At 44.8% G+C, this 27943-nt stretch overlaps 1 protein-coding gene across 1 annotated transcript in view; it reads left to right on the forward strand.

Annotated features, from left to right (window-relative positions):
- The window catches only part of PLXNC1 (plexin C1), a 168387-nt gene that overhangs the window by 51651 nt on the left and 88793 nt on the right, over nt 1-27943 (forward strand). Inside the window, exons 8-14 of the mRNA XM_040408849.1 lie at nt 6161-6260; nt 13339-13389; nt 15594-15724; nt 16585-16755; nt 18271-18355; nt 19262-19462; nt 20722-20898. Of these exons, the coding sequence (XP_040264783.1) occupies nt 6161-6260; nt 13339-13389; nt 15594-15724; nt 16585-16755; nt 18271-18355; nt 19262-19462; nt 20722-20898 (916 nt within the window). The remainder of the gene's footprint in view (nt 1-6160; nt 6261-13338; nt 13390-15593; nt 15725-16584; nt 16756-18270; nt 18356-19261; nt 19463-20721; nt 20899-27943) is intronic.

Below are 27943 nucleotides of genomic sequence, written 5' to 3' on the forward strand. Positions count from 1 at the left end.
ACATAAGTGGCAAAAGTTAAATATATTTGCCGTTCAGCTGTGCAGTTATATGTTCTAAAGCCCTTTTTGCTATGTATTAGTGGCAAAATAAAAATATATTTGCCATTTAGCGGTGCAGTTATATGTTCTAAAGCCCCTTTTGCCGTGTATTAGTGGCAAAATAAAAATATATTTGCCGTTCAGTGGTGCAGTTACCGTATATGTTCTAAAGCCATTTTTTACGTGTATTAGTGGCAAAATAATAATATATTTGCAGTTCAACTGTGCAGTTATATGTTCTAAAGCCCTTTTTGCCGTGTATTAATGGCAAAATAAAAATATATTTGCTGTTCAGCTGTGCAGTTATATGTTCTAAAGCCATTTTTGCCATGTATTAGAGGCAAAATAAAAATATATTTGCCATTCAGTGGTGCAGTTATATGTTCTGAAGCCCTTTTTGCCATGTATTAGTGGCAAAATAAAAATATATTTGCTGTGCAGTTATATGTTCTAAAGCCATTTTTTGTGTGTATTTGTGACCCAAAAAAAAGTATTTGCCATTGTGTGGTAAGGTGAGAAAATTACAGTCTTTTTTGGTGGGTATTAGTGGAAAAAAAAGGGCTTAGCCATTGTCTGGTGAAGTGAGAAAATTACAGACTTTTTTGGGGTGTTTTTATCTATTTGATCTCACAGTATGTCAGACAGAGTAGTGCAAGGCCCTGCACAGGGGAGTGGCAGAGGCCTAAATGTTTCTGGCGCAGGCATAGGTTGCAGCAGCGTAAGGGGGCGTGGCAGCAGGAGTCACAGTGAGAGGCCTGAGCTCCCAGTGCCATCTAGCGGTCGTGTCTTGACCAGCAACCCAGCGGTTCTTGAATGGTTGAGTCGGTCATCCACTTTGTCTCAAGTAACATCAGACACCCCCAGCCAAGAGTCAGTGGGTTCTTCAGACACAACTCTTAGTTTGCATGGCCCGGGAGCAGGCCCTGTGCCCTCACCTGTCCTCAACCTGCCTCTGTCCTTTTCTGTTCCCTCAGCCAGAGAAGTATTATATGCTGTGGGCTCAGCCCCACTATACAGTGAAGACGAGCTACTAGAGGACAGTCAGCAGTTACTGGTCAGCCAAGATGTGGAGGGGACATCCGCCGCTTCCTCTGCTAGGTTGCCAGGTAGTGATGAGGAGAGTGGCGTGGGAGCTGGTGTTGCGAGTGGTGAGACTCCTGACCCAGAGATGGTTGAGGAGAACATCAGTGACATGCAGACAGTACTCGATGATGATGATGTAGCTGATCGCACTTGGGAGCCGGGTGAGGCAGCTAGCCCGTGAGGTAGTGGCAGAGCCAGCAGTAAGTCGCTAGCGTCGGCGGGACTCAGCAGGATGACAACAGTGGGAGGTCGGGAGCCAAACGTGCTCGGGGTAGACCACCCGCTTCGCAGGAGCCTACCTGCACGGAAAGTAGTGGTGCACGGGTTCACGGAAGCAGCAGCGTTAGTAGTCAGTTAGTGTGGAGTGTAGGGGGTAAAATCACCTACTTGACGGTGTGGCAGTTTTTCGTTAATCTGCCGGAGGAGGTGAACTTGGCCATATGTAGAATTTTTGGGCAGAAGGTGTAGCGTGGCCAGGGTGCCAATGTTGGCACTAAGGCCCTGCGTCAACATATGCAGCGTCACCATAAAGTGTCCTGGGAGAACCGTGGCTCAGATGTGGTGGTCCAGCCTGCTGCAGCAACTGCTGCATCACCCAGTGGCACACACCAGGTTTCAGGCAGTCAAGGCTCTACCACCTCAGCCGAAGAGAGCTGTCTGTCCTTTCCATTATCTTCTGGTCCTGATGCTTCTGCTCCTCCTCCTCCTCTTACTCCTCATCAGTGATTCCGTCAGCAATCGATCACCGAAGCAATTGCCAAGAGACAACAGTATGTGTACACTCATCCAACGGCACACAAGCTGAAGGTGCTCCTTTCGAAGTTCTTGGTGCTGCAGTCCCACCCTTTCCAAGTGGTGGACTCTGCACCTTTTATAGAACTGATGGCTTGTGCCGAGCAGAGTTGGAGAGTCCCAAGCAGTCATTTCTTTGCCAAAAAGGCAGTACCAGCCCTGCACACACATGTAGAACAGAAGGTGGGCCAGTCCTTGAGCCTTATCGGTGTCTGCCAAAGTGCACGGCAGTGCCGACATGTGGAGCTGTAACTACGGTCAGGGACAATACATGTCCTTTACGGCCCACTGGGTAAATGTGGTTCCTGCACAGCCACACCAGCAACTTGGCCAGGTGATGCCGCTTCCGCCTCCACGTTCTCACTCCGTTGGTCCTGCGACAATGTCCGCCTCTGCCTCCTCATCCTCCACCGTGTCCTCAGCCTCCACTGCAGGGACAATTCACAGTGCCAATCCGACATGCCACATGTGCAGGGCATGGCAGTGTCACACTGTTCTGCACCTCGTTTGCCTGGGCGAATGGAGTCACACAGGGGAGGAACTGCTTCGTGTCTTTCACCAAGAAATCGAATCCTGGCTTTCTCCTCGACAACTCAAAATCGGAACAATGGTGACCGACAACGGAAAGAACATGGTGTCAGCGCTGCATCGAAGAGGGTTGAGTCATGCGCCCTGCATGGCACACGTGTTCAATCTGGTTGTCAAGACACCCATCTGCAAGACATCCTAAAAATGGCCAGTAAACTTTGCATGCACTTTAGCCACTCGTACATCGCAAAGCACATCCTCCTTGAGCTGCAGCAGCAGAATGGCATCCCCCAACATAGGCTTTGTGACCTTTCCACTCGTTGGAATTCCACTCTCCATATGTTGGACCGACTATACGAACAGAGAAAGGCCATAAACGATCTCTTGATGATCCAAGCAGACAGGAGTACTCCTCTGTGTAACTTCAATGTCAGCCAGTGGCAGCTCACGCACGACACCTGCCATTTGGTCAGGCCCTTTGAGGAGGAAACATTATTTGTCAGTCGCCAGAACTACAGTATGAACAACGTCATTCCACTGCTTCATGTCCTGGAACAGATGCTGGTAAATCTGGCTGGTCAGGGGACTGGAGACGTGGCGCCTAGATCTCACGGCCACATGAGCCCTGTGGGGCTGAACTGGAGGAGGAGGACATTTGAGCACAAGCAATGTGTAGCAAAATGGGTGGTTTTTACACACAGGGGACTGGAGAGGAGGAGCAGGAGCAGCCAGAGGAGCTACAGGGCGATGAGGAAGACGAGGCAGAGGACCCAGGCACACCATGGCAGTATGCAATGGAGATGGAGGCAGGGTGTCCCTCCGAGTCACTTTCGCAAATGGCCCGATGCATGCTCACTTGCTTGCGTAGTGACAGCTGAATTGTCACCATTCGGCAGAGGGATGACTTCTGGCTCTACACCTTGTTGGACCCTTGCTACCATTCAAAAATGGGGGCCTTTTTTACACCCACTGAGAGGGAGGACAAGCTGAACTACTATAGAGCCATCCTATGTAGTCAGTTGGCCACTGCCTATCTGCACCCTCGTCCATCCTCTCGCAGGTCTGACCGAAGGGGCCCTCTGTGATCACATTTCTCTGCCATGGCTGCTGTGGCAGGGTGCGGGGTAGGAGCAGTTCCAACTCAATCAGCAGCAATTTGAGTCTAGAGTTGCTGATGAGCAGCTTTCTTCACCCGCTTAGTGAAGAAAGTACTCACCAGCAGCAGCTAGACCTGGAGCAGGACCTGAACCAGCAGGTGGTGGAATATTTGAACAGTACCCTGCCACCCCACATTGAAGATCCGCTGAACTACTGGGCAGCCAAACTGGATTTGTGGCGGTAACTAGCACAGTTTTCCCTGGAAAAGCTGTCCTGCCCGGCCAGTAGTGTGGCATCAGAGCAGGTGTTTAGTGCAGCGGGGGCCATAGTTACCCCAAGAAGAATTCACCTGTCCACCCAAAATGTGGAGAGACTGACCTTTGTCAAGATGGATCAGGCGTGGATCAGCCAGGATTTCCACCCACCAATGCCTCATGCATCAGACTAGATCATCCATGCTGCCACACCAACACTTTGACAAAAGAGACCGGTTTCTTCTGGCTACCTGCCTCAGCCACTATTCTGATGCTGCCACCTGCCTGATGCCACACATCTGATGCCAAGTGCTCCTTCTTTCACCCACCATCTTCAGCTGGTACTGGTATTGCCACCCACCTCCCCACTCTGTCACCAGGTCACTCTGTGGTCTCCTGATGCTGCTGCCACCTCCTTACTATGTCACCTTGCCACTCTGTGGTCTTCTGATGCTGCTGCCACCTCCACACTCTGTCACCTTGCCACTCTGTGGTCTCCTCATGCTGCTGCCACCTTCACACTATGTCACCTTGCCACTCTGTGGTCTTCTGATGCTGCTTCCACTTCTACATTGTCACCTTGCCACTCTGTGGTCTCCTGATGCTGCCGCCACCTCCACACTGTCATTGTGCCACTCTGTGGCCTCCTGATGCTGCTGCCACCTCCACACTATGTCACCTTGCCACTCTGTGGTCTCCTCATGCTGCTGCCACCTCCACACTGTCACCTTGCCACTCTGTGGTCTCCTCATGCTGCTGCGACCTCCACACTATGTCACCTTGCACTCTGTGGTCTTCTCATGCTGCTGCGATCTCCACACTATGTCACCTTGCCACTCTGTGGTCTCCTCATGCTGCTGCCACCTCCACACAATGTCACCTTGCTACTCTGTGGCCTCCTCCTGATGTTGCCGTCACCTCCGCACTTTGTCATTGTGCCACTCTGTGGCCTCCTGATGCTGCCAGCACCTCCACACTGTCATTGTGCCACTCTGTGGCCTCCTCCTGATGCTGCCACCACCTCCAGATTCTGTCATTTGGCAACTCTGTGGACTTCTCATGCTGTTCCCACCCTCCGCACTTCATGACTGGGCCAATATTTTGCCTTTCGGCCTGGCTGACATCATAATTTATTTAACCCTTCTTCTAATCTGTCAGAAGGAAGAAAAATTAGACGCACAACGGATCCTGTCTGTGTAGCAGCTGTAAGGTCTGTATGGTCCAATCAGAATTGGCTTATGATTTGGTAGCCAAAAGCAGGAGAGGGTACAAAACACATAAGACATGAAAATATTTCGTTAATGTGTCATCTCTGTTTTGGATCCACTCCTGTTTTTTTTTTTGCATTAGCAATACTTATGGATTACTGACCAAATGCTGACCGAGTGAAGGCGGATGCTCAACAGACAGGATCCGTTTTTTGGTGGTTATTGTTCTGACGGATCAGAGGAAGGGAAAAATAATCAGTGATGTCAACACAAACTTACTGCTTACACCCTCTCCACTCTGTTGGGGGGCTCTACTTGTATAAGCGTTTAATAGAACAGGTCTGTAGACCTATGTGGAATCAGCTGATGACGGTGTAAAAGGAGTGCGCTTCTTCTTGGTGCTAACATCGACCTGTAAGGCTGAGTTCATACTTGAGTTATTTGGTCAGTGATTCTAAGAGCGACGCCTGTCATCTGCATGACATACGGACTCACAGTATTTCACTACCAAAGCAGACTCCCTATGCATGTTACTGCAATGCACAGTGTTCTACACCACTATAAAGACTCTCTGCTGCCAGAAAATAGCCGTTTTTTAACGAAATTTGCCACCAATATATTTGATCGAACCAAATTTTTTCAAAAATATTTGTCGAACCGGCAAATCGAATTTTTGAAAAATTCGCTCATCTCTAGTAGGCAGAGTCCACTGCTTGTTATATCGAAGCTGTGTGGGAGGAAGCATTAGGAGACAACAAAGGGGTGATGGAGGGTGCAGTGGGTGGAGTTTTTGGCCCAGGGAGCAGTGTTGAAGCCTGGCTGATGTTACAACGTACAGCCCTAAGGGATGTGTTGTGCCTGCTGCTCATCTACACCCACAACCTGCCACCCACAGTTGCTCAGCGGGAGCATAGAGATTGAAGTGAAGACTCTCTGTAGGAAACTAGATGAGGTGGCATTTTATAGCATCTTCCACAACCCGTTTAACATCTGGCTGCAGTGTTTTACAATAACAAAAAAAAACCAGTGAAAAACAACCTGAAAAGGATGTTTCAAAATGTGTGAATCCAGCTTTTCCGGTCCTTATTTTTCTAAAATACATCTTCCACAGATATATGTCTGTGTTTACTGAGATATATTACTTTGTGTTTCCTACAGTTGCTTGGATTGCATATCAAGTGGTTGCCTATGGTGCACCAAAACATCTAAGTGTACATCCCCACTGAGTCAATGTGAAAATAATGATTATGTAGATGAGGTAAGTGTAATGAGAAAAAATAATAGTAAATTGTGACAAAATAAAGAAAATGTGAAAGTTATTGGTAAAGAAATGATCTGAGCTTATTTGGAATGATATGGCTACGGCTACACAGGGATTTATATCTTGTGACAAAAGAGGATAGAGCTAAACGGTAACATTTGTCGCACAACCTCTTGTCGCTGAAAAGTCATGCAATATTTTGGTAATTTTGGTCAATAGTGTCGCAATGCGAGACGCATCAACTGTGACGTGAAAGCTGCAAAAAATTCGTACTTGGATGGATTTTTTGCGACTGTCGCGTCACAGTCACAGCATGTTGCAATTGCATTGCAGCACCATTGACTATCATTACAAAATGATTTTTGTCTTTTTTCCCTGCCCTTTTTTTTTGCACACAATTAGGGATATTTATTGTTTTACGTCAATAATGTGGCATAAAAAAAGTCGCTGATTATGGTCTATGGCATAATTGCATCATAATTTGCGACTTTTCACTTCTCTTGTCAAGGTTGTGAGAAAAGTGGGTGGGGCTCAGGGAGGTGAATTTCCTCCCAAGGACTGATGGATTTACGCCTCATGCCCACGACTATATCCATTCTGCAAATCACGGATCAAAAAAATACTGATGCAGTCTGTGTGCTGTCCTCATTTTATTTGCGGACCCATGTGCTTTACTCATCCGTATGTCAGTTCTGCAAAAATATAGAACATGTCCTATACTTGAACACAAAATGCAAACCATGGGACCATTGAAAAAATGCAGATGCAACATCCGTATTTTGTGGATCCACAAAATACATACAGTTGAGTGTATGAGAACTTACTATCATTTACACCAAGCATTGGCGTAAATCATATGTGAAACCAATAAACACCAGTGTGGCTAAGTACAAGAGATCAGTGTCGAAGGCACATTGCAACAACCACAACTATAGGCCAATAATGTCCACAGATAAGTGATAAACAAAACTGTCACCCATGGTAAACTCTGAAACCAGGATAGTGCCCACCCCGATGCACGTTTCAGCATATCTTCATCTATGGGTGTATATGATAGTTTTTGGTATATGATAGCCGATTTTGGCTTTGTTGATGTCTAGGGGTCTCTGGGACAGGGAAGAAGAACTTATTCCTGTGTTAGTAAATCCGGGAATTGCATGTCCAGGATTGACCTGGTGTTAATTAATCAAAGATACTTAGGTTGTATAAAGCAGATGAGATATGAAGCCAGGTCATGTACCACTATGTCTAATTAAACAATAGATTTTTGGGCCGTTAATTACAACACTGCAAAGATTCAATTGGAGTGGCATACGTTTCAAGGCCTTTAGGAGGGAGAAATTTGTTAGTAATATCTCTAACCTAAGAAGGGGATATGGAACCAGAGAGAGGAGTTTAAGAGAAGCTGCTACATTTAGGGCAGACCAGTTCTTTAAGAACAATACAGAAGAAAATAGAAGGGCCATGCAGAGTGCAAATCAGCTATATTCTATACTTTCTTTTGGAAAAAGCCCAACAGAAGCTATTCTTTACGGGACAGAAATATTTTTGTGAATCGGTTAGGCCAGGAAAGCTGCTTGCTAAGGTGATCAGTAACCAGTAGAGAATCAAAAGCAAATTAAGGAGGCACTCCTTAAGCATTTCTCTGAGATATATCAAGCACGTAATAATATCTCGATGGAGATGATGGATTCTTATTTAAATTCCATCACTCTCCGAGTGCTTACTGAAGTTCTGAGGGAATCCTTAGAGCAGTGGAGTACATAGAGAAGTAAGGGCCCCATAGCAATGATCAATCCAGGCCCCCACACAGGACAGAAGGGTTTCTACCTAAACCCCTTTCATTGACCCTTGGGCCATTTTTCCACTGCTTCATTTGCTAAAAGTTGTTCCTTTAGAGGGTACAGTCCAGACCAAGTTTTCACCTCCAGTAGAAGAGGAGATAATCTCAACTAAGACTGGGTCCCCTCTTGCCCTGGGCCCCATAGCAGTAGCATGGTCTGCCGCTATGGTAGTTACGCCCCTGTCTTAGAGGCAGACTTTAACCTGCAAGAGTTAGAGTCAGAAATTAAATCCTGTGTAGGAACTTTTCTACTGAATCAGAAGGTTTTCCATATAAGGGTTTACCGAAAGTATGGTGAAGTTATTCTTCCCTGTCTTTTAAGGGTATTTACTGAATGTAGAAGGTGGTAGTTTGCCGTAATCAATGTCAAAAGCAGTAATCACATTAATTAAAAAAAAAGGGTAAAGATCCTCTAGATATGGGGTCATATAGACAGATATCGTTAATGAATACTGATGTGAAGCTTCTGGCAAGGATTTTGGCTACAAGGCTTACTAGGGTAATACCTTCATTCACCTGGATCAAAACATGCTTATTCCAACTAAAGGTACACATCATAATCTGCACCATTTATTTGCGAATATACAGGCACCTGAGAGGGGGTCCCGCTCCATCCTGTTCTTACTTAGATGCTACTAAAGCGTTTGACAGGGTGGAGTTGGAATTCCTCTGAAAGGTGCTGGGAAGGATGGGATTTGGTAAGAGGTTTGTAAATATGATCAAGCTCCTGTAAACTGCTAAACTGAATGTTAATAGGAGCATGGCATCCTATTTTAGTTTGACTAGAGGTACCCGTCAGAGTTGCCCACTTTCCCCATTATTATTTGACATTTATATTGAGCCCTTAGCAGCTAGTGTGAGACAAGCTGATGCAGATGATGTTTTATTCTTTATAGATCACACTAATCAAACTCTGCCAAGAATTATTCACACAGTTAAATACTTTGAGGTTTTAGGATTAGATATTAACTGGTCGAAAACTACTCTCTTGCAAGTGGATAGCTTTGAATTGTTATCTTGAGGTTATTGGTGGTCGCTGATTCATTTGAATATATGGGAATGACAATAACATCAAACACAGAGGATTTTATACAATTGAACTTAATGCCATTGATTGTGAAAGTAAGATCCAAGATCATGACATGGCTCAGACTTCCATTGTCTAGAACCAATAGAATATCATTAGTCAAGATGGTTGTCTTACCTCAATTCCTTTATGTTTTATGGAGTGCTCCTACATGGATTGAGACAAGTTCTTCAAACTAATTGAAAGTATTATTAATGATCTGGGGAAGAAAGCGGGTAAGGATGAAGATGGAGTACCTTTATAAGCCCTTGAAGGAGGGAGGGTTGAACCTTCCCTACTTCAAGGGCTATTTTTTGGCAGCGCAGTTACAGCTGTGTTATGATTGGGAAAAAAGTCCTTTGTGCAGAATGTTAGTTAGACTATCCCCATACGATAATATATTTACTTTGTTGGAATCGGGGCAATTGAGATATGCTAAACAAGAATATCGAGCGATTGGAAAGCTATTTAGTAGGTGCAAATGGCTGGGGATAAAAGGATCTCTTTTTTTACTCCCCTTTGGCATAATTTTTATCTACAGGATTTGTTTAACTTGTCAGTGGATCAATTCTGGCAAAAAAATAATATTGTCTATGTATCACAGGTGGTGAGGAATAGTTCTGTTTAGTTTTCTATCTGAAAAGGGTAATTTCGGGTTGTTTTAGGTATTGTTAGTTACGTTCAGCACTGGTTATCACAAAAGAAAAGTCTCGGTTGGAAATAGACACTTGCATGTCTCTGAATAATGTGGTGGGGAATCGAGGCCAGAAGGTCAAGGTTTCCCAACTATATAAACTATTAACCAAGATCTGTCTTAATAAGATCTGTTCTCCCGGCCAAAGGCATGGGGAGCTGAGTTTCTTACGATTGTTTGAGATGATTGGAAAAATATTCACGACAACTTGAGATATGAATCACACAATTTTAATCACATATTAGTACAGTTTAATATTGTTCACATGATATATATCAATCATTTTTTGTTGAATAAATGTGGTTGCCCACAATGTGATCTTTATATGGCTGATTATTTTCATATGTTCTTGTCTTATCTAGAGTTAAAAGAATATTGCGGTTCAGTTTATAAGGTTACTTTCACACTCATGTTTTGTGCGAATCCGTCATGGACAGATAGATCCATTCAGATAATACAACTGTCTGCATCACAGCTTATTACTCAAAAACTGAAGTTGCTGATTCTGTTTACAGCACAATGCTTGATTCTGAATGATCTATCTAAGGTCAATTGCGTTAAGCCTAAAAAGATACTGCTGATTAGAATAATATTTTTGGGCAGAATATTAATTACACAAGCTTGGTTCTCAAGAAATACTCCAAGGTTTAACTCATGGATAAATCTAGTGAAAAAGTTGAAAAGTTATGAAAATATCTTATATAGGGAAAGAAATACTGGGGAAAATTGGAGTAATATCTGTTCATCATGGAAGTTCTAGGGAGATAACTTTTGGTTGGTAGTTTGCTTAGATGTTATGGTTATTTTCCCTTTTTAATTTTTTCCTTTCTCCCCCCTTCCTCCCCTCTTCCCCCCCCCCCCCCCCCCCCCCCCCCCGTTGGCTTTGGTTAGGGAGGGAAAATGGGATGCATCGCAAGAGGAAAAAAAGGGTAAAGGGTTAAGTACCATAATAATGATAATTTTTTTTAATTTGCACAGATGTACTTTATTGGTAATTTAAAAAATAAAATAAAAAAAGCATAATTTTATTAAATCTGTTTGAAAATTAACAATCCAATATATTTGGGATCTAATATTATGCCGACTATAAAAACCCTCTTCTCCTGATGACGAAAAGTATGTAGAGGGGGCCACCATTCCAGTCTGACAGGGTGAGCACATTTCAGTCATTATTGATGTTTAGCATTGCACTTGGATAGATAGGATGTATATTCTAGTAGTGTTATGGGCAGTTCTGAATAGCACACCAGTGTTAGTTACTTGTATATGGTATTTTTCTCCATTGTGCATATTTGTATTGTTTGTTATTCAACCTTTATTACACTGTTGTTAACTTGTTATACTGTAATAGATTGGGTACATATTTTATACTTCACAGGGCATATGTGTATGGCTCCTTGCAGGTTTTTATGGTTGGCATAATATTGGATCCCAGATATATTGGATTGTTAATTTTTAAATGGATTTAATAAAATTATGTTTTTATTGGGGAACATGAAAGACTCAAGGTTTTTTTTCTATTAATTGAGTTGGTTCCGTTACAAGCTTGGGAATATATAAATTTGGACATATTTTTTGTAGATTATTCTTGAAAAGAAGCCAGACAGACTAAAAACGCTAAAACTAAATAATCTTTAATCCACACTCCCATGGTATGCAAATTAGCGATTGTCTCCTTGACTTGTAACTGTTAATTTGCATATGGTGGTGGAACATGGGTTAAAGATAATTTTCTGCACATTTACAAATCAGAAAAAAGGCACAAGAGGCACTTAAGGATCAACATGACCGGATTGGTAAAGAGTGGACTTTCTGTCAGACCTCTCCAACTTGCTGGACCTGTGGGGGGAAGAAAACCGTACTTGCTCTCCACTGCTGGTTTCTGGCTCCTTTAGCAGCAGGGGATACCAAAGCTGGACAACCCCTTTAAGCTACTGAAGGCAGTTTGAATGCCAAAATTAAGCTGACAGATAACCTTTAAAAGCTGCCCCAAAACAGCTTCAAAATGGCATGTGTGAAACCACTCTAAATGTGGAAGTATAAACTGAGAAAGCATTGAACATTTAGATGTGGGAACTTTATGATGTGAAGGTACTGTAAGATGCAAAATTAAAGTACAATATTAAGTGAAGTATTGGAATAATTTTTTTTGTTACACAAAATTCTGTTTAGGCCAAATACATTGAACAGCATTAGGGATGACCAAATCAATTTGTACAAATTAATTTGTTCATCTGAACAAAATTCTCAAACTGTGAGATACAATAGAGTGAGAGTTCATTTGCACCCCTTAGGCTGAAAAAGGAGAGATTGGACAACCTGATTGAAAAGAGAATAAGCCATCCCTTACACGGCCTTGGAAAATACATATGACGACTGTAAAGGTTGCACTTAATGTGATCATTGCCTGTGTGAATCATCTATTGAACCATGTCAGTAAAGTACAATGGTCTTTTTGCATTAAACCTGGTCTCATCAAAGTGTGCAACAACACCTACATTGCTGACACATCATTTACGGGAACTAAGGGTATTTTCACACTTACGGCATTGTGACCCGGCGGGCAGTTCCGTCGTCGCAACTGCCTGCCCGATCCGCCGATCTGGATGTGACTGAAAGCATTTGTGAGACGCATCCGGATGCGGATCCGTCTCACAAATGCATTGCGAAAACGGATCCGTCTCTCCGCTTGTCATGCGGAAGGACGGATCCGGAATTCCGGTATTTTGAATGCCGGATCTGGCACTAATACATTCCTATTGGGAAAAATGCCGGATCCGGCATTCAGGCAAGTCTTCAGTTTTTTTCCGCCAGAGATAAAATCGTAGCATGCTACAGTTTTCTCTTTTGCCTGATCAGTCAAAATGACTGAACTGAAGACATCCTGATGCATCCTGGATTACTCTCCGTTCAGAATGCATGGGGATATGCCTGATCAGTTTTTTTCCGGTATAGAGCCTCTGTGATGGAACTCTATGCCGGAAAAGAAAAACGCTAGTGTGAAAGTACCCTTACCTTGCACCTCACAATTAATCATCACCAAGGGCAACTGATATCAGGCAGGTATCCAATATCGTGTGTGCCCCAAAGGGAAGAAAAGGTGCGCCATTTCTATGACTGCACAGCCCAGGGGTGTATCAGAGTGAGTAATTACTACAACCTCTATTATTGATACTACTACTACTCCTATCCTCTCCCCTCTTCTGGGCTCACTGCACAAGGATAACTGCTGAAGACAGTGGCAGCGCTGGAATGGTGGCGGATTTAATAGGTGAGTAATATTTTTATTTTATTTTATACCATTTCAAACTTTCTGAAAATCCTGGACATCCCCTCCTAACTCTAGTGACAGACTGGCATGGCTAAACAGGAGGGGAGAGAAGCTGAAGTGCACAGTTTAATATCATTCTCTGTAATTCATCCACAGTGTTATGGAAGCATCAGAATTTGATCTTACGCTTTATCTCCACAGAACAAATGCAGATTGATTGAAGAAAATGCAGCACAGGGATCTTCATCTAATGTAAGGTTATACAGTCTGTAGAAAAATGACTACATACATAGGGGGGCATTTATTACACAATTTGCAGATATTGTTGCATGCCATACAGTATTTCAGTGGGTGCACTTAACTGCTTTTTTGCAAATGGATTAAAAGTACTTTTCTTCCAGAACTAAATGAAAGATATTATTACATTCAGCTGCCTAAGGCTACTTTCACACTAGCGTTTTTTCTGGATCCGGCAGGGTTAAGAAAAAACGCTTTAGTTAATGATAATACAACCATCTGCATCCGTTATGAACAGATCCGGTTGTATTACCTTTAATATTGCCAAGACTGATCCGTCATAAACCCCATTGAAAGTCAATGGAGGACGGATCCGTTTTCTATTGTGGCAGAGAAAATGGATCCGTCCCCATTGACTTGCATTGGGGGTCATGCCTGATCCGTCTTGCTCCACATCCCAGGACAGAAAGCAAACTACAACATGTAGCGGTTTGCTCTCCGGTATGGGAACGCAACTAAACAGAACGGAATGCATTTTGGAGCATTCCGTTCTGTTCAGTTCACTTTTGTCCCCATTGACAATGAATAGGGACAAAACTGAAGCGTTTTTTTTTCCGGTATTGAGATCCGTCATTGAGTGTGAAAGTAGCCTTAGTCCTACACAGTACTGTAGCTGGTTAATCAAAGAATTTCCTGGTGATCAACTCCCTTTAACTTAAACTCCATTGAGCATTTATAAAATGACACTGAATACCCATTCACATCAATTCCACCTTCTCAGTTAAGAAAATATTCATGAATTATGCTGACACATGTGACCTACACTTAATATAGGGAACAACAAAAGCATTTCCTGTGTTCTGCTGATAAGGGTAGGAAACAGAATATGAGCAAACCCCATACCACAGGTTTGGCATGTGCTGTGTATGTATGTATATTGTATATTTATGTATAATGTATATTTTCTCTTCTTGTACAGTAACTCAGGCACACAGCAGAGCCCAGTGCCAGTATGGCATTGTATAGAGGCCGTTTGGTTCGTGTTGGGTGCTGTTTGTACAGAGATATATGATTTTGTTTCCTGGCAGATTCACACAGAATCTGACATATTAAAAAAAACTCTGCATTATTCTGTATAGGGTCAGGAGGCACCCACTCACATGTATAGTGGCCATACTATTGTTCCATACGAAATAGAGGCATAATACAGCCATGTACATGAGGCCACATGGGGTTTACTGAAGTTGAGACTTAACTGTTGGATGGTTTAGTAAGACTTCAGCATTGTGCTGGGTACTGCCAACCAACTCCTCCCACCCCCACCCCATACACATGGACTGTCTACTCAGTCAGGCATGCATGCCCTGGCAGTGGTTCATTGCCCCTGGGAAGAAAATGATCATGCCTGTTGAAATTCAGAATGCAGCAACCTTCATTCCTCCAATATCTACCACAGGGGGAAAGTCAGGCCTAATCTAAGGATAGGCTATCAATAGTATGATTCTATTCTGAACTTAGCAGTGTGCCATAACATAAAATGATAGAAAGTCCCATAAGGAATTTTCTTATCTGCATTCACTACCCTAAACACTGTACTTGTGCCCCATATACCTGTTTTTCGTGACAGAACTTTCCTTCTCCTGTTCTCAGCTTCAATGTGCCCTGGCAGGATGTTTACATGCAGAACTTCCTGTTTTCATCAGCCTTCTGCTCGCTTCTCTTAACCATACCCAGCATGCATTGCTCTGTAATGTTTCAGAGGGCTTGCTCCACTTAATAAACATGGGAGGCAAAGTGTAGGGGGCATGACTTCTGCAGAGGGATTAGTGTGGCAGGTGGAGCGAATCCTGAAAAACAGTATAGAGTAAAGCAAGCTGAGTTTAGTTAGGAAACACAACAGGAAGCAGATGAAAACCGGAAGTTCTGCATGTAAACATGCCAGGATACAGTAGTGCAGAGATCATGGAAAGGAAAGTGCTAGAATAAATAACATTGTTTTTGGGCTTCTTTGGGGAGATAAAAAAAAAATGGCATGGGACTGTAGAGCCCCTTGAAGCTTTACATATATAAAAATAGACAAATTAAAATAAATATAAGAAATGAATCTTGAAATAATTCTCATTGTATCATTGTAGCATACATACAAACATCTGTGTCATAGAGAAAATTTGCATTTAGAATATTAATACTGTACTATCTTTATGTCTTGCCTTCCCCAGGTCACCATTGAGTTTGTAGAAGTTGACAGGCTTCTTTCAGTGGGAAAGAAAAATGTCCTCATTGGTGGTAAAAATTTTCAGGGGCTATCAAGGGTCTATTTATTTGGTACCAGCAGCTGCAAACCTCAGGTGTAAGTATGTGCATGCATGAACAGGATACTTGTTTAAAGGGGTTGGACACCTTTCCTTTTTAGGAGGGGGGGTTGGCAAACCTTCCCAGTGGCCAGACCTGAAGCATATTTACCTGTTCCCAGCTGCTGGATCCTTGCTCCTTTGCTCTCTGGCCTCGGCTACCTCACTCGGATTCCCTGCTGTAAACATTCACTTTGATGCCAAGTGAAGCAGATAAGGCTGGCAAGCAGTGGGGAGCAGGTAAGAATGCTTCCATTTTGGAGGTCTAGAAAGGAGAGATGTTTGCCAAAAAACACCCAAAAGGTGGCCAACCCATATAAGACTTTAGATATTGTACAATGACACACCTAAGGGTACAGACACACATTCAGGTTTCCTGATGCAGTTTTGGATACCAAAAACAAGGAGTGACTTCAAAACAGAAAAGTAATATATGTTCTTAATATCTCCTAACACGATCCACTCCTGATTTTGGCTTCCAAACTTCATCAGAAAACCTAAACGTGTGGGCATACCCTAAGGATGCATTTATGCGACCATATGTATTTTGCAGTCTGCAAAATATGGATGATGTCCGTGTGATGCCCATGTTGCATCCGTTTTTGTTTTTTTTGTGGACAAAACGGACAAGAATAGGACATGTTCGGTTTTTTTTTTTGCGGCCCCATTGAAATGATTGGGTCCACGTCCAATCCGCAAAAAATGCAGATCAGATACGGACCAAAAATAAGGTTGTATGAATGGGGCCTAAGGGGATGAGACCAGATGGTAAGGCCTGCCCACAGTAGCCATGTGTATGATACATTTTATTTATCTGATTGCACTATAATCATTTCTCTTTCCATAATTTTCCTTTTAGATTGAAAGTTTCCCGTCACATAAATAGCACACATGCCGAGATCACTCTGCCGGAAAGTCAAAATGAAGTCAAGAGACTTTGTGTAGATTTTCATGGAAATTGTTACAACAAAAGTATTTCATATGAATCAGCGTCATGTTCTGCCATTGCTCCAAATAATACCTGGCTCAGGTAAGATTACTAAAAACACATTTTACAAGTGTATGTCTACAGTAATAATATGATGAACACTAGAACATGACAAATGACTAATTTCTTTTGACCAGGTTTCTAACACAAGTAAAAATGCAATTTATGTTGTTTTTTGTACATGTTCAGCCTATGGAGAAAAAAGTCATGCCTTCTGAATTCTACTTTTTTTTAAAAAAAATTCCAATGACCCGCACAATGCCATTAACCTTATGAGACTGAAACGCCGCATATGTAAACATTGTCACATTTTTTAGTAGACTCCCAGACAAATATGTGACCACAGCACTTACAGCTCATGCACACGACTTTATTTTTCTTCCATGTGCGGATAGCCATTTATTTCTATACACCATGTATTCCTATGGGGAGAATTGTAACACATACAGGTGAAACTCGACAAATTTGAATATCTTGCAAAGTTCATTTATTTCAGTAATCCAACTTAAAAGGTGAAACTAACATATGAGATAGACTCATTACATGCAAAGCGAGATATTTCAAGCCTTTATTTGTTATAATTTGGATGATTATGGCTTACAGCTTATGAAACCCCAAAGTCGCAATTTTGAGGTACCCTTTGCTCAGGGAATATGGATTAATTAGCTGACACTTTGAGACTAGAATATTGAGCCTTTTCACAGAATTCAAATTTTAAGCTGCATTAATGCAATTCCTTTTAATTTGCATTACTGAAATAAATGAACTTTTGCATGATATTCAAACTTTTCGAGTTTCACCTGTACATGGTTAAATGGTCAGTAACTTTCCAAACAACTTTGCATAAATCAATTGTACAAGTGAATATAAGATGCTTTGTAATATATCTTATTTCAGAAAAATGCCTTATTCTAGAGTTATCAGCTGTTTTCGGCCCTCCCTCCATTTAGTAGCTAATAATAAGTCTTCTATCTCACCCAACTGCTTTATTCACATATATACTGTTCAGTACTTTTCTCTAATGTCCTATATAGATCTACTGAGTGAGGGAGAGAGATTTAGTTTGAGGAGGCTCAGAGTCTCATCAAAATTATCATGTAGACTGTAAAGAAGAAAACTGCTAAAACGTGCCACATACAAGTCAGATCATGGTCATATATAATGCTGTCACTCATGTATACACACATTACAGCGTATTCTAAAAAGTTATCTGAAAGTTTAAGTATGTTTTAACTTTCTGTGCTAAATTTTTCTGTCTTGGAAAGTATTTCCATAGAATTTTCTACATATATTGTGGATTTTCAACATGGAGTTTTATCATAATCAGCAATTTTATGTGAATTTCTGCATCAAAATCAACAATCCAAATCCACAGCACATATTCCACAAAATCTCCAGTAACTCCGATATGTTTTTTGCTGTGTAAGTTTTTACAGATTCTGTGGGGTATTTTTATGCCACATGTGAAGGCACCCTTATAGACATTCATAAGTAATGAAAACTCCATGTGTCTGTTCCTATTACTCTAGCTTATGTCTATATACATTTTTATTTTAGTGGTGGTCGAAAACTCAGGATATCTGGTAGAAATCTGGACTTAATAGATGGTATCACCATTTCAAAGAACGTGATTCTAAAAAACGTAAGAGCAATAAATTCACTCTCAGAATGCAAGATTGTGTTAAAAGGGCTCTCTGTATATTTGATGTATTCTTGCATCTGATGTGATTATAAATTGGGTTGAAAATATTTGCAGAAACGTAAAAATGGCCATGGACAAAACAATTATGAATTCTAATGATTTTATCATTGTTTTTTTATGGTGTACATAAGTGGTCAGGTGAACTCCTTTCCGAAGCACAGAGACATAGCTGAGCCCTTATCTCACCTGTTATCTGCACATAATATAGAGCTTCACAGTACAGATACTGTCCGAGACCGGAGTTTACATAGGGCTCTGTATTCTCATACAAGCTGTTCTGCAGTGTCATTAGGAGGACGGATTTCATGCTCATAAATCTGACAGCGGCCATTTTAACTCCATTACTGATTGTCCCCTAGACAAAAAACAAGCCATTATAAATAATTAAAGGAATTTAAGAGTTTATTTATAATAGCATGTTTTTTCAGTATTTTAATTTTTTCTTTCCTGGAGAACCCCTTTAAGTGTAGATTGTGCAGTGCCATATTACTAGCTTACTGTCCTATAGAAGCAATGATTCTTTCTGAGGCAAAATACCTCTGTACATTAGAAGTCCTATGGAACATGCCCCACTTTCTTCCCATTAGATTTCCATATCATCTGACGGCAAAAAAAAACTGTTCCTGCCTGAGTATGAAATCAGACAGTAGGGTCCCAGAGAAGTCAATAGGTTTTGTGCAATACTATGGTCTGTGCAACCAAACTTTGTATGGAGCTATAAAATTTCTATTTTGCCCCTTGGAGGATATCATGAAATGAAGCATGATATACAATGTTTATGGGGTATCTTTTGTATCTAATACTTGTGTATTACCACATTATACCATGTTTTTTTGTGTTTTACAGAGGAGTGAGTGCTTAGGAGATTCATCTCACTGCTATTTTATAGCTCCAAAAATAGGTGAATCTGCACAGACTTACCATGTGAAACTAGCCATTCAAGAAAGTACTGCGACGTGTGGAGAAATCATTTACAAGGAGGACCCTACTTTCATAAAATTCGTTACACTAAATAAAAATGATAATGAGATTGAAGTCATAATAGAGGTAAATGTAATAGTATAATTTTATTTTACGGCGACCAAACATGATCTGTGGAATGTAGTAGCCTTTTTCATTGTTGTGCTGAGCGCTGCTATAAAATGTGCCTGGCACACAAACGGTACTGCATGCATCAAGGCTTTACCTACCCAATGACCATTCTAGGTGATCAGAATATAGTGTTCTATAGCAGGACTCAGCACAGCGAAAAAGGCTGTGTATAATCCAGCACTACTAACATCAGCCAAGCCGGATCACACAGGTGCACTGACAAGACAGAAACTCCAGCATATTGGAGGGAAGGATGCAGAAGTGATCTAATGTAGCTCCAACCTTGATACAGTCCATGGAGTGGTGAGAAGTGCAGTTTACTTAAAAAGTCCATGGATGTTAGACTGTAACTTTAGAAAACCAAATTAAGTGAGATCAGAGACCCAGACAGACTGGTTACATAAACATACGTCGAAGGCCTCATGCACACGACCGTGCCGCTTTTTGAGGTCTGCAAACCGCGGATCCGCAAAAAACAGAAGCCGTCCGTGTGCCTTGCGCAATTTGCGTAACGGAATGGGTGGCCCATTGTAGACATGCCTATTTTTGTCTGCAAAACGGACAAGAATAGGACATGCTATATTTATTTTGCAGGGCCTCGGAACGGAGCAACGGATGCGGACAGCACACGGAGTGCTGTCCGCATCTTTTGCAGCCCCATTGAAGTGAATGGGTCCGCATCCGAGCCGCAAAAACTGCGGCTCGGATGCGGACCATAACTACGGCCGTGGTGCATGAGGCCAAACTTAAAGGGGTTGTCTGCTTCTGAAAATTGTATTTATCATGTAGAGAAAGTGAATACAAGGCACTTACTACTGTATTGTGATTGTCCATATTGTTTCCTTTGCTGGTTTGATTTATTTTTCCATCGCATTATACATCGCTCATGTCCATAGTTACAACCACTCTGCAATCCATCAGCGTAATCCGTGCTTGCACACTATAGGACAAAGCGCCGGTCTCTCTGATGATTGGGACTGCAGGAGTGTGCATAGGCTGGAACTTTTTACTATAGTATGCAAGCACGACCACAGGGTGGTCGTAACCATGGAAATGGGCAGTGTAAAATGTGATGGAAACGAATCAAGCTGTCAGCGGAGGTAAGACGGACAATCACAATACATCACAATAAACCTTTTTTCAGTACCTTTATGCTAATGTTAGCATATGATAATTATTGAACACCGCTTGATTCAAGTTTCATAAATTTACAGAAAACAGAGGATGAACTGGAAATCCAGGCTCATGAAATCGAAGTCCAAATACATTACATCGAAGAGGTACCAAGCTGGAACTCATGTAATATAACAGCTATCAATCAGAAATCAATACATTGTAAAGCAAGGAAGGTTTCAAAAAAAAAATTTAATTCTGAAGAAATATGGATTGAGGTAAGTTACTACAATCCCTTTCATGGGGAAGATGCCTAAAAATTATTGTAACTATAATGATGTTCCCTATAACAACCAGGTAGTAAATTGCATAAAACAGCATTGATATGAGAAGCTCTTCTCATTTTGTCATTGACTTGTTATACCTAAAAGTATATTTGTGTTAGGTGCTTACGGTAGTACAGAGAAGAGCCCTGGAATGCAGGGAAAGAAATGCAGTCGGTTGTGGTGTGCCGAAACCGAGGACGAGGTAGGCCTAAGAAAGAAGAGGGCCCACCCAAGGAAAAGACATAAAAGAAATGAGTTGTAAATGAGTGGAGTGGTGGGAGGGACAAAGCTCAGACCTCAGACGGTGCAGGAGCCAGGTAAGGGGGGTGCCCTAAATAGGCTGGAGGCGGACCTCAGCCCCTCCCACAAATCCAGGCAAATGCCTTAATACTTGTGTTAGGTGCTTACGGTAGTACAGAGAAGAGCCCTGGAATGCAGGGAAAGAAATGCAGTCGGTTGTGGTGTGCCGAAACCGAGGACGAGGTAGGCCTAAGAAAGAAGAGGGCAAAAATGGAAATAAACCAGTTTATTTGTAACCAATAAAACATGTAAACAGCTCAACCCGACATGCTTTGGAAAGCCACTCTTAACTCTTGCGCTGGATTGGGAATGTATCGTGCGTAAGCGGACGACTTCCAGCGTCCCAATTTCTTGATAACATGGGCAGGGATGTTGGCACTGGAGGCCGTGGATGCAGCTCCGATGCGAAAGGAGTGCCCCGAGTAGTTGGCCGCGTTAAGGCCCAGTTGGGTGAGAAATGATCTGACATGGATCATGAAGGTGGTCGTGGTGAGCACCGATCCATGAAGTTGAAGTAGCGGTTGAGAGGGTAGGAACCTGTGAAGCTGACTGTAGGTGTCCAGCACCCTCACCGGACACCATTTGTTGTGCGTGGGGTAATATGAGATGTTGACAGGTGAATGCTGACTACTCTTGGAGTGAGGTAAGGTCAGGACGTAGTGATCCAGGTGTTTAGATAAGTGGGAGACAAGGAGACAAGATGAGGTTTGGGATGTGGAGGTGGTAGTGAATTCCCCGGGCCTCAGGAACCCGTAGAAGGCTAAGTAAATAGCCGTTTTGATGACCGCGTTGGTATTTGTATTAAAAGGCGTGGCGTCCAGCAGGTCGGATAATGCCTTGAAAACATGACTGTTGATGGGCAGCCTTTGGGCTGGACGTGCGGGTTCCGTCTTCTGAATGCCTCTGAGTATTGTTTTGATTTGGTGGGAGGCCATGAAGCTGGTGTAGTTAGGGTGCAAGATTAGCATATGATGTTGAATGCCCGTAAGATACAGTTTGATGGTGTTGTATGACAATTTTAGTTTGAGGTGGCAAAAAGAAGCAAATCCCAAAACAGACGACATGATGAAAGGGTGCGTGATGTTGTGTTCTACCAGGAATCTGTTGAATAGCGTGAATGCTCTGTTGTATGCTCTATGTGTATTGACTGATAGTGAAAAGTGGGACAAAGACTGGCTATGCCGCATGATGGCCTCTAGTCCAGAATGAGTTGCTGAAAAGACGGGGTGCTGGAGGCAGTGGGTGATGCTGATGGGAGATCCTGATGAAAAGCCTGAAATTTGAAGCGAGACAAATTGTCAGCAGCCGAATTGCACACCCCCGGGACATGGAAACAATGCAAGAAAAAATTATTGCAGGCGGCCAGCCAAGTAAGTCTTCGCATGAACCTCATGATTGTGAGGGATTTAGAACGACCTTTGTTTATGATCTGGCAGGTTGCTTGGTTGTCCGAGTAGCAGCGGACCGCCAGATTTGCCCATAAATGACCCCACGCCACGGCAGCCGCTACGATGGGATAGATCTCAAAAAGCGCTGAGGTAGTGGAGAATCCTTCCAGACCCTGGACCTCAGGAGGCCAGCCGCCCCACAGCCAATCGTCCCCAAATATGGCCGCAAAGCCTGTGGTAGATGCCGCATCTGACCAGATAGAGGGGGAAGAGTCCGACAGCTGAGGGAGAAACAAGCTCCTGCCATTCCAGGTGGACAGAAATCTCCTCCACATTCCCAGATCCGCCGCAGCGTGGGCATCCAGGGACAATCTGTGCGAGTCGTGTAGGAACAAGGGGAAGAGGTGCAGAAGCCGTGAAATAAACGAGCGACCCTGGGGTATGATGCGCATGGCAAAGTTCAGGGAGCCCAGCAGGGACTGTAGTTCTCTGCGGTTGCAGGTGCCGAGTTGAAGATAGCCGTCTATATGGGTGAGGATGTCCTGGATCTTCCCGGACGGCAAACTGGCTTGCATTGAAGCTGAATCCAACTGGATACCCAGGAAGGTGATGATCGTGTCCGGCCCCTCTGTCTTCTTGGTGGAGAGGGGGACCCCCAGTTCCTTGAACAGCTTGACGGTGGCTCTGAGGCTGGAAGGAGGGGAAGTGTTTTCTTCCACCAATAGGAAGTCATCAAGGTAATGTAAAACCAGCGGGCACCTTGCTATATTCAATAGCAACCAGCATAACGCTTCCGCAAACACGTCTAAGATGGCCGGGCTGCTTTTGGACCCGAAGGTCAATCGGGAGAAAAAATAATAATCCCCAGACCACTTGATGCCATGCAGGTGCCACAGTGTAGGGTGAATCGGAAGTAATTTGAAGGCGTTGCCGATGTCGGTTTTGCTGAGCCATGCCCCCACTCCTGCTTGACTGATGGCCGTGATGGCGTGATCTATGGTGGTATACTGCAGAGAGAATTCCTCCGAGGGAATGAGGGAGTTGAGACTGGGGTTGCCCGTCCCGTGAGGTGCCGATAGGTCGATGATGAGCCTCTGTTTCTGGGAAGATTTCCCAGTGACGACGCCAATGGGGTTGGTGCGCCATGTGGCGAATGGGGGAGTCTTGAAAGGACCTAGCACAAAACCCTCTGTTACCTCTTGGGCTATGAGGGCGTCAATGGCGGTGGGGTTGTGTAGAGCGGATAAAAGATTGGGACATTCCAGGGTGCCTGTTGGCATATACAGGATGCCCGTGTGAAATCCTTCTGTCAATCCTGAAACGAGGAAATCTGAGAGATGCCTGGAGGGGTGTTGCGACATGAGCGCGGTAAAAACTGGCATGTTGATGGTTGTTAGATACGGTTTGGTAAACATTTTATTTGGACACATGGACTTGGCATGTGCCCGGAAACATTTGGTGCATATATGTAATAATTTACATCCGTTATTGAAGTTATTGCAAATCATGGATTTGCCTAGAAATTTGATCGGCCGACCCAGCTTGTCCCGGGCCAGTCTTTCCGGGACCCTGGAGGGACCAGCTGCCTGGGAGAGACCCTGTCTGACCGACGTGTTCGGGCAGAAATTGGTGGTGTGGGCCGTGGATGAGCAGTGCGCACAGGCTGGGGTCCTGAGGCCTGCGAAGTGGCGACAGAATATGACCGTGTCGATCCTCGCCCAGTTGGAGCGGACTCCGTACTGGGAGAAGGCCCCCGCCACCTTCGCCGAAAAAGACCTGTGATAGTCATAAAACGCTGACCCTCCGTATTTGTTGCCCAAGTCCACCAGTTTGTGTAAGTAGAGGTCGAATTCCTCCCTCCTGTTGGGGTAGACCGCACAGATGACCTCTCTATAGATTCCGAAGGCCAACACGAATTCGGGAATGGTCAATTTCCTATTGAGCCGGGCATCCCTGGACTTGACCACAACTGATACCTCGTCGTAGGCATAAGTCGTGTTTTCGACCACGTCCTGGGAGGCAATCAGAAGGGAGGCCAGGTTTACATCCTTACCTTCCAGGATATCCCGTTTCAAGTGCTCAGGAATCATATGCGCCGGGTTGACTTCCTGGTCCTCCATGCTAGTGGACGGCGTGATCACCGGTAAACCGGCCGGTGGCGGTGATGCCGCCGGTGGTGGACCTGCCAAGGAGAGGGTCGTGGTGACCGATTCTAACCTCTCCAACCTGGCGTTGACCGTTGACATAGACGTCATCAGAGAGGCCAGCATGGCATGGATGTCCCCGGTGCCGGACTGGCTGGGTCCTTCCCCCGCATCACTATTATTGCCCGATGCGCGCAGCAGCCGGAACAGTTCAGCTTTCCTTGCCGTGGCGGGGAAGGGGACATGCCGTTTCCTCAACTCCGCCGTGATGCGTGGAATTGTCCAGGACCGGATGGACGCTGGACTGGCTAGATCGTCTCCCGGAGTAGTAGTGACAGATCTAGCCGGGGTGCCAGGTAGGGAGAGGTTTCCCAACCCATCCAGCGACATACTACAATAAAAAAGTTTGATTAATTTGAGGCCACGCAGGACCGTGCTGGCTAGCTAGGCCAAATGGCGAAAAAATTACACTTGCATGGTGACAGGTGAGGCCCTGCTAATTGCCAAGCGGCTTTGAGAGGCTCTACCTATGATTTGGCACGAGGGGGTAATGAGGCCAATCGTGGTAGTGGCAGGAGCGTTGGCCTCTCGGTGACTGTAAGATAGGACTAGGGGAAGGGAGTGACAGGTGAGGCCCTCTCTATGCAACATGCGAGGCGGCTTACTAACGAGGTGGCGCGTTGGGCAGGTGCCTCCGTACGTTTGAGGCGGGGTGTCGGCCTCGCGGGACCACTAACTGCCGGCGAAGCCGAAGAGGGGGGGGAGGTACCTAGTGGGATGATCGTGCCCCTAAAGCCAGCACGCTGACCCTAACGGGACCATCCGAAATGTAAGGTAGATTTTGGTAAATGAGCAGGTGAACGTACCTGGTACCAAGAAAATATTCTCCGGATACACGGTAGTGTAAAACAGTATTGGTTGACCGCCTAAAAATAAGGGGGAGGGTAAACATAACAAAGTGTGATGAAAAATGTAAATGCATGTGGTACATATGCATGACCGGAAGGATCATGGCGGTTATGACATGAAATGATAGCTAGCGCCTGGTGTGAACGAGACCAGTGCGTGCCGTGGCCCTGGCCAGGCGGAAGTGCGCGCCTGCAATTTGGAACATATCTGGACCGTGCCCCCGCAATTTCCACTCGTTCATTGAATACGATGCAACAATTTGTAAATGGTTATTTCTTTTTTTTTTTTTTTTTTTTTTCCAATGACCTATCCCCAGGGTGGAACATGGTTGTGAAAAGGTGACGACCCCTTTTTTTTTTTTTTTTTTTTTTTTTTTTTTTTGAGACAGTCACTTGTAGCTGAGTGCGGATGGGAAGTCTATGCCCCTCTGGCCAGCAGAGCATTGGTGAGATCATGCATGATTTCGGACAAGAGGGCCTGCTCATGATTTCCCTGTTTATGACATGGGTGTTGATGCGTTCCTTGTTTTTATTGGGGCTCCTGGGGAGTGTGTAACTAGAGGGGCATGCTGGGAGGCCTCCCCTGCTGTCCGACGGCGGCCCCCCGAACACAAGTGCTGCGCGCACGGCCGCCGGGACACCGCGCATGCGCCGACGGAATCGCCGTGCATGCGCAGAACCCCGGCCGCGCATGCGCAGACCAGGCACCAAGGACGCGGCCGGGCGCCATCGGCCGCGCGGCAGGGGGAGCGGCAACAGGCAGGAGGTGGTGAGGGGATGTTTCGGCCGCGGTGAGCCCAGTGCAGGTAAATGAATGGGAGAGGGGGGGGGGTGTGCGGTGCACCGCCGCTGGCCCCCGTGACTGCGCCCGTAATTGACCGGGGGGGGGGGGGGTGACATGGAGCCTGGGAAGAATCTATGTATTTGAACACCTGTGTCCGGAGTCGTCGGGACACTGCGCATGCGCCGACGAAATCGCCGCGCATGCGCAGAACCCCGGCCGCGCATGCGCAGACCAGGCCCCAGGACGCGGTCGGGCGCCATTGGCCGCGCGGCAGGAGGAGCGGCAACAGGCAGGAGGCGACGGGGAGGGGACGATCGCTAGTGAAAGTGAAATGAATGGGGGGGGGTGCACCGCAGCTGCCCCTGTGTTGTACATGATGAATGTTCGTTTGGGGTGAACCAGACCGGGTAGTGGGCTGAGATTAGCAGGTGTTGGCCGGCGTGACGGTCCTGTGGGGAGATGACAGAGGGCCTGAGAAATGAGCTGCTGGTGACTGGGCAGCCGTGACATGAATGCCGCGTGTGAAAGAACAACAGAAAAAAGGGGGTTTTAACCCAGGAACCATTGCCGCATGCTGCCAGAGTGTATGACCAGAATGATGGTGCAAATCGTGAATGAGAACGCATGAACAGGTGTGACAGAAATGAATGATGGTGACTTGTATGAAACCGTGACATTAGTGCGCCTTAATGAAATGAGATGAACCGGTACTGGGGCAACCGTGAGGCCCTGCTGACCCGTACGAAATAACTCACAGTTTGACGGGCAAACGCGACCCACAGTGAACCGAGTGAAGCTGGGAAAAGAACAGCAATGCTCCAAAACCAGAACCAGACGGCGACGAAAAAGGCTCTCAGAAAATCAGCGGCTCGCAGGAAAATTCCTCAGAACTCCAACAAGCGACTTCCTCTCACAAAGCTCAGACCTCAGACGGTGCAGGAGCCAGGTAAGGGGGGTGCCCTAAATAGGCTGGAGGCGGACCTCAGCCCCTCCCACAAATCCAGGCAAATGCCTTAATACATAACGCACCGCTGAGTGTAGTGGTCACATTGATATATAGCAATTGTTTAAAAAAGTCACCCTGCAACACAACCAGTGCAAAAACCTCCTCAAGAACAGTGATGGCCACTTGGCCAGTTCGCAGTGTTCGCCAACGAACACAGGCGGGCTGCCATCTTAACTCACAAGTCCGGCGATGCACACCTGTGCCTGTGTCGGGAGCCGGTCTGAAATCAAATGCGGTCACCGGGAGCAGGCAGTTCCGAGAACAGCCGCCGGGGGCCTTCATCGGGCTGTTCTCGGAACTGCCTGCTCCCGGTGACCGCATTTGTTTCAGACCGGCTCCCGACACAGGCATAGGTAAGAGCTTACCTGTGCATCGCCAGACTTGTGAGTTAAGATGGCAGCCCACATGTGTTCGTTGGCGACCACTGCGAACTGGCCATCACTGCTCAAGAATGAACAATATAACAA

Source organism: Bufo bufo, chromosome 1 (assembly GCF_905171765.1).
Source record: "Bufo bufo chromosome 1, aBufBuf1.1, whole genome shotgun sequence".
In the NCBI taxonomy this organism is placed as follows: domain Eukaryota; kingdom Metazoa; phylum Chordata; class Amphibia; order Anura; family Bufonidae; genus Bufo; species Bufo bufo.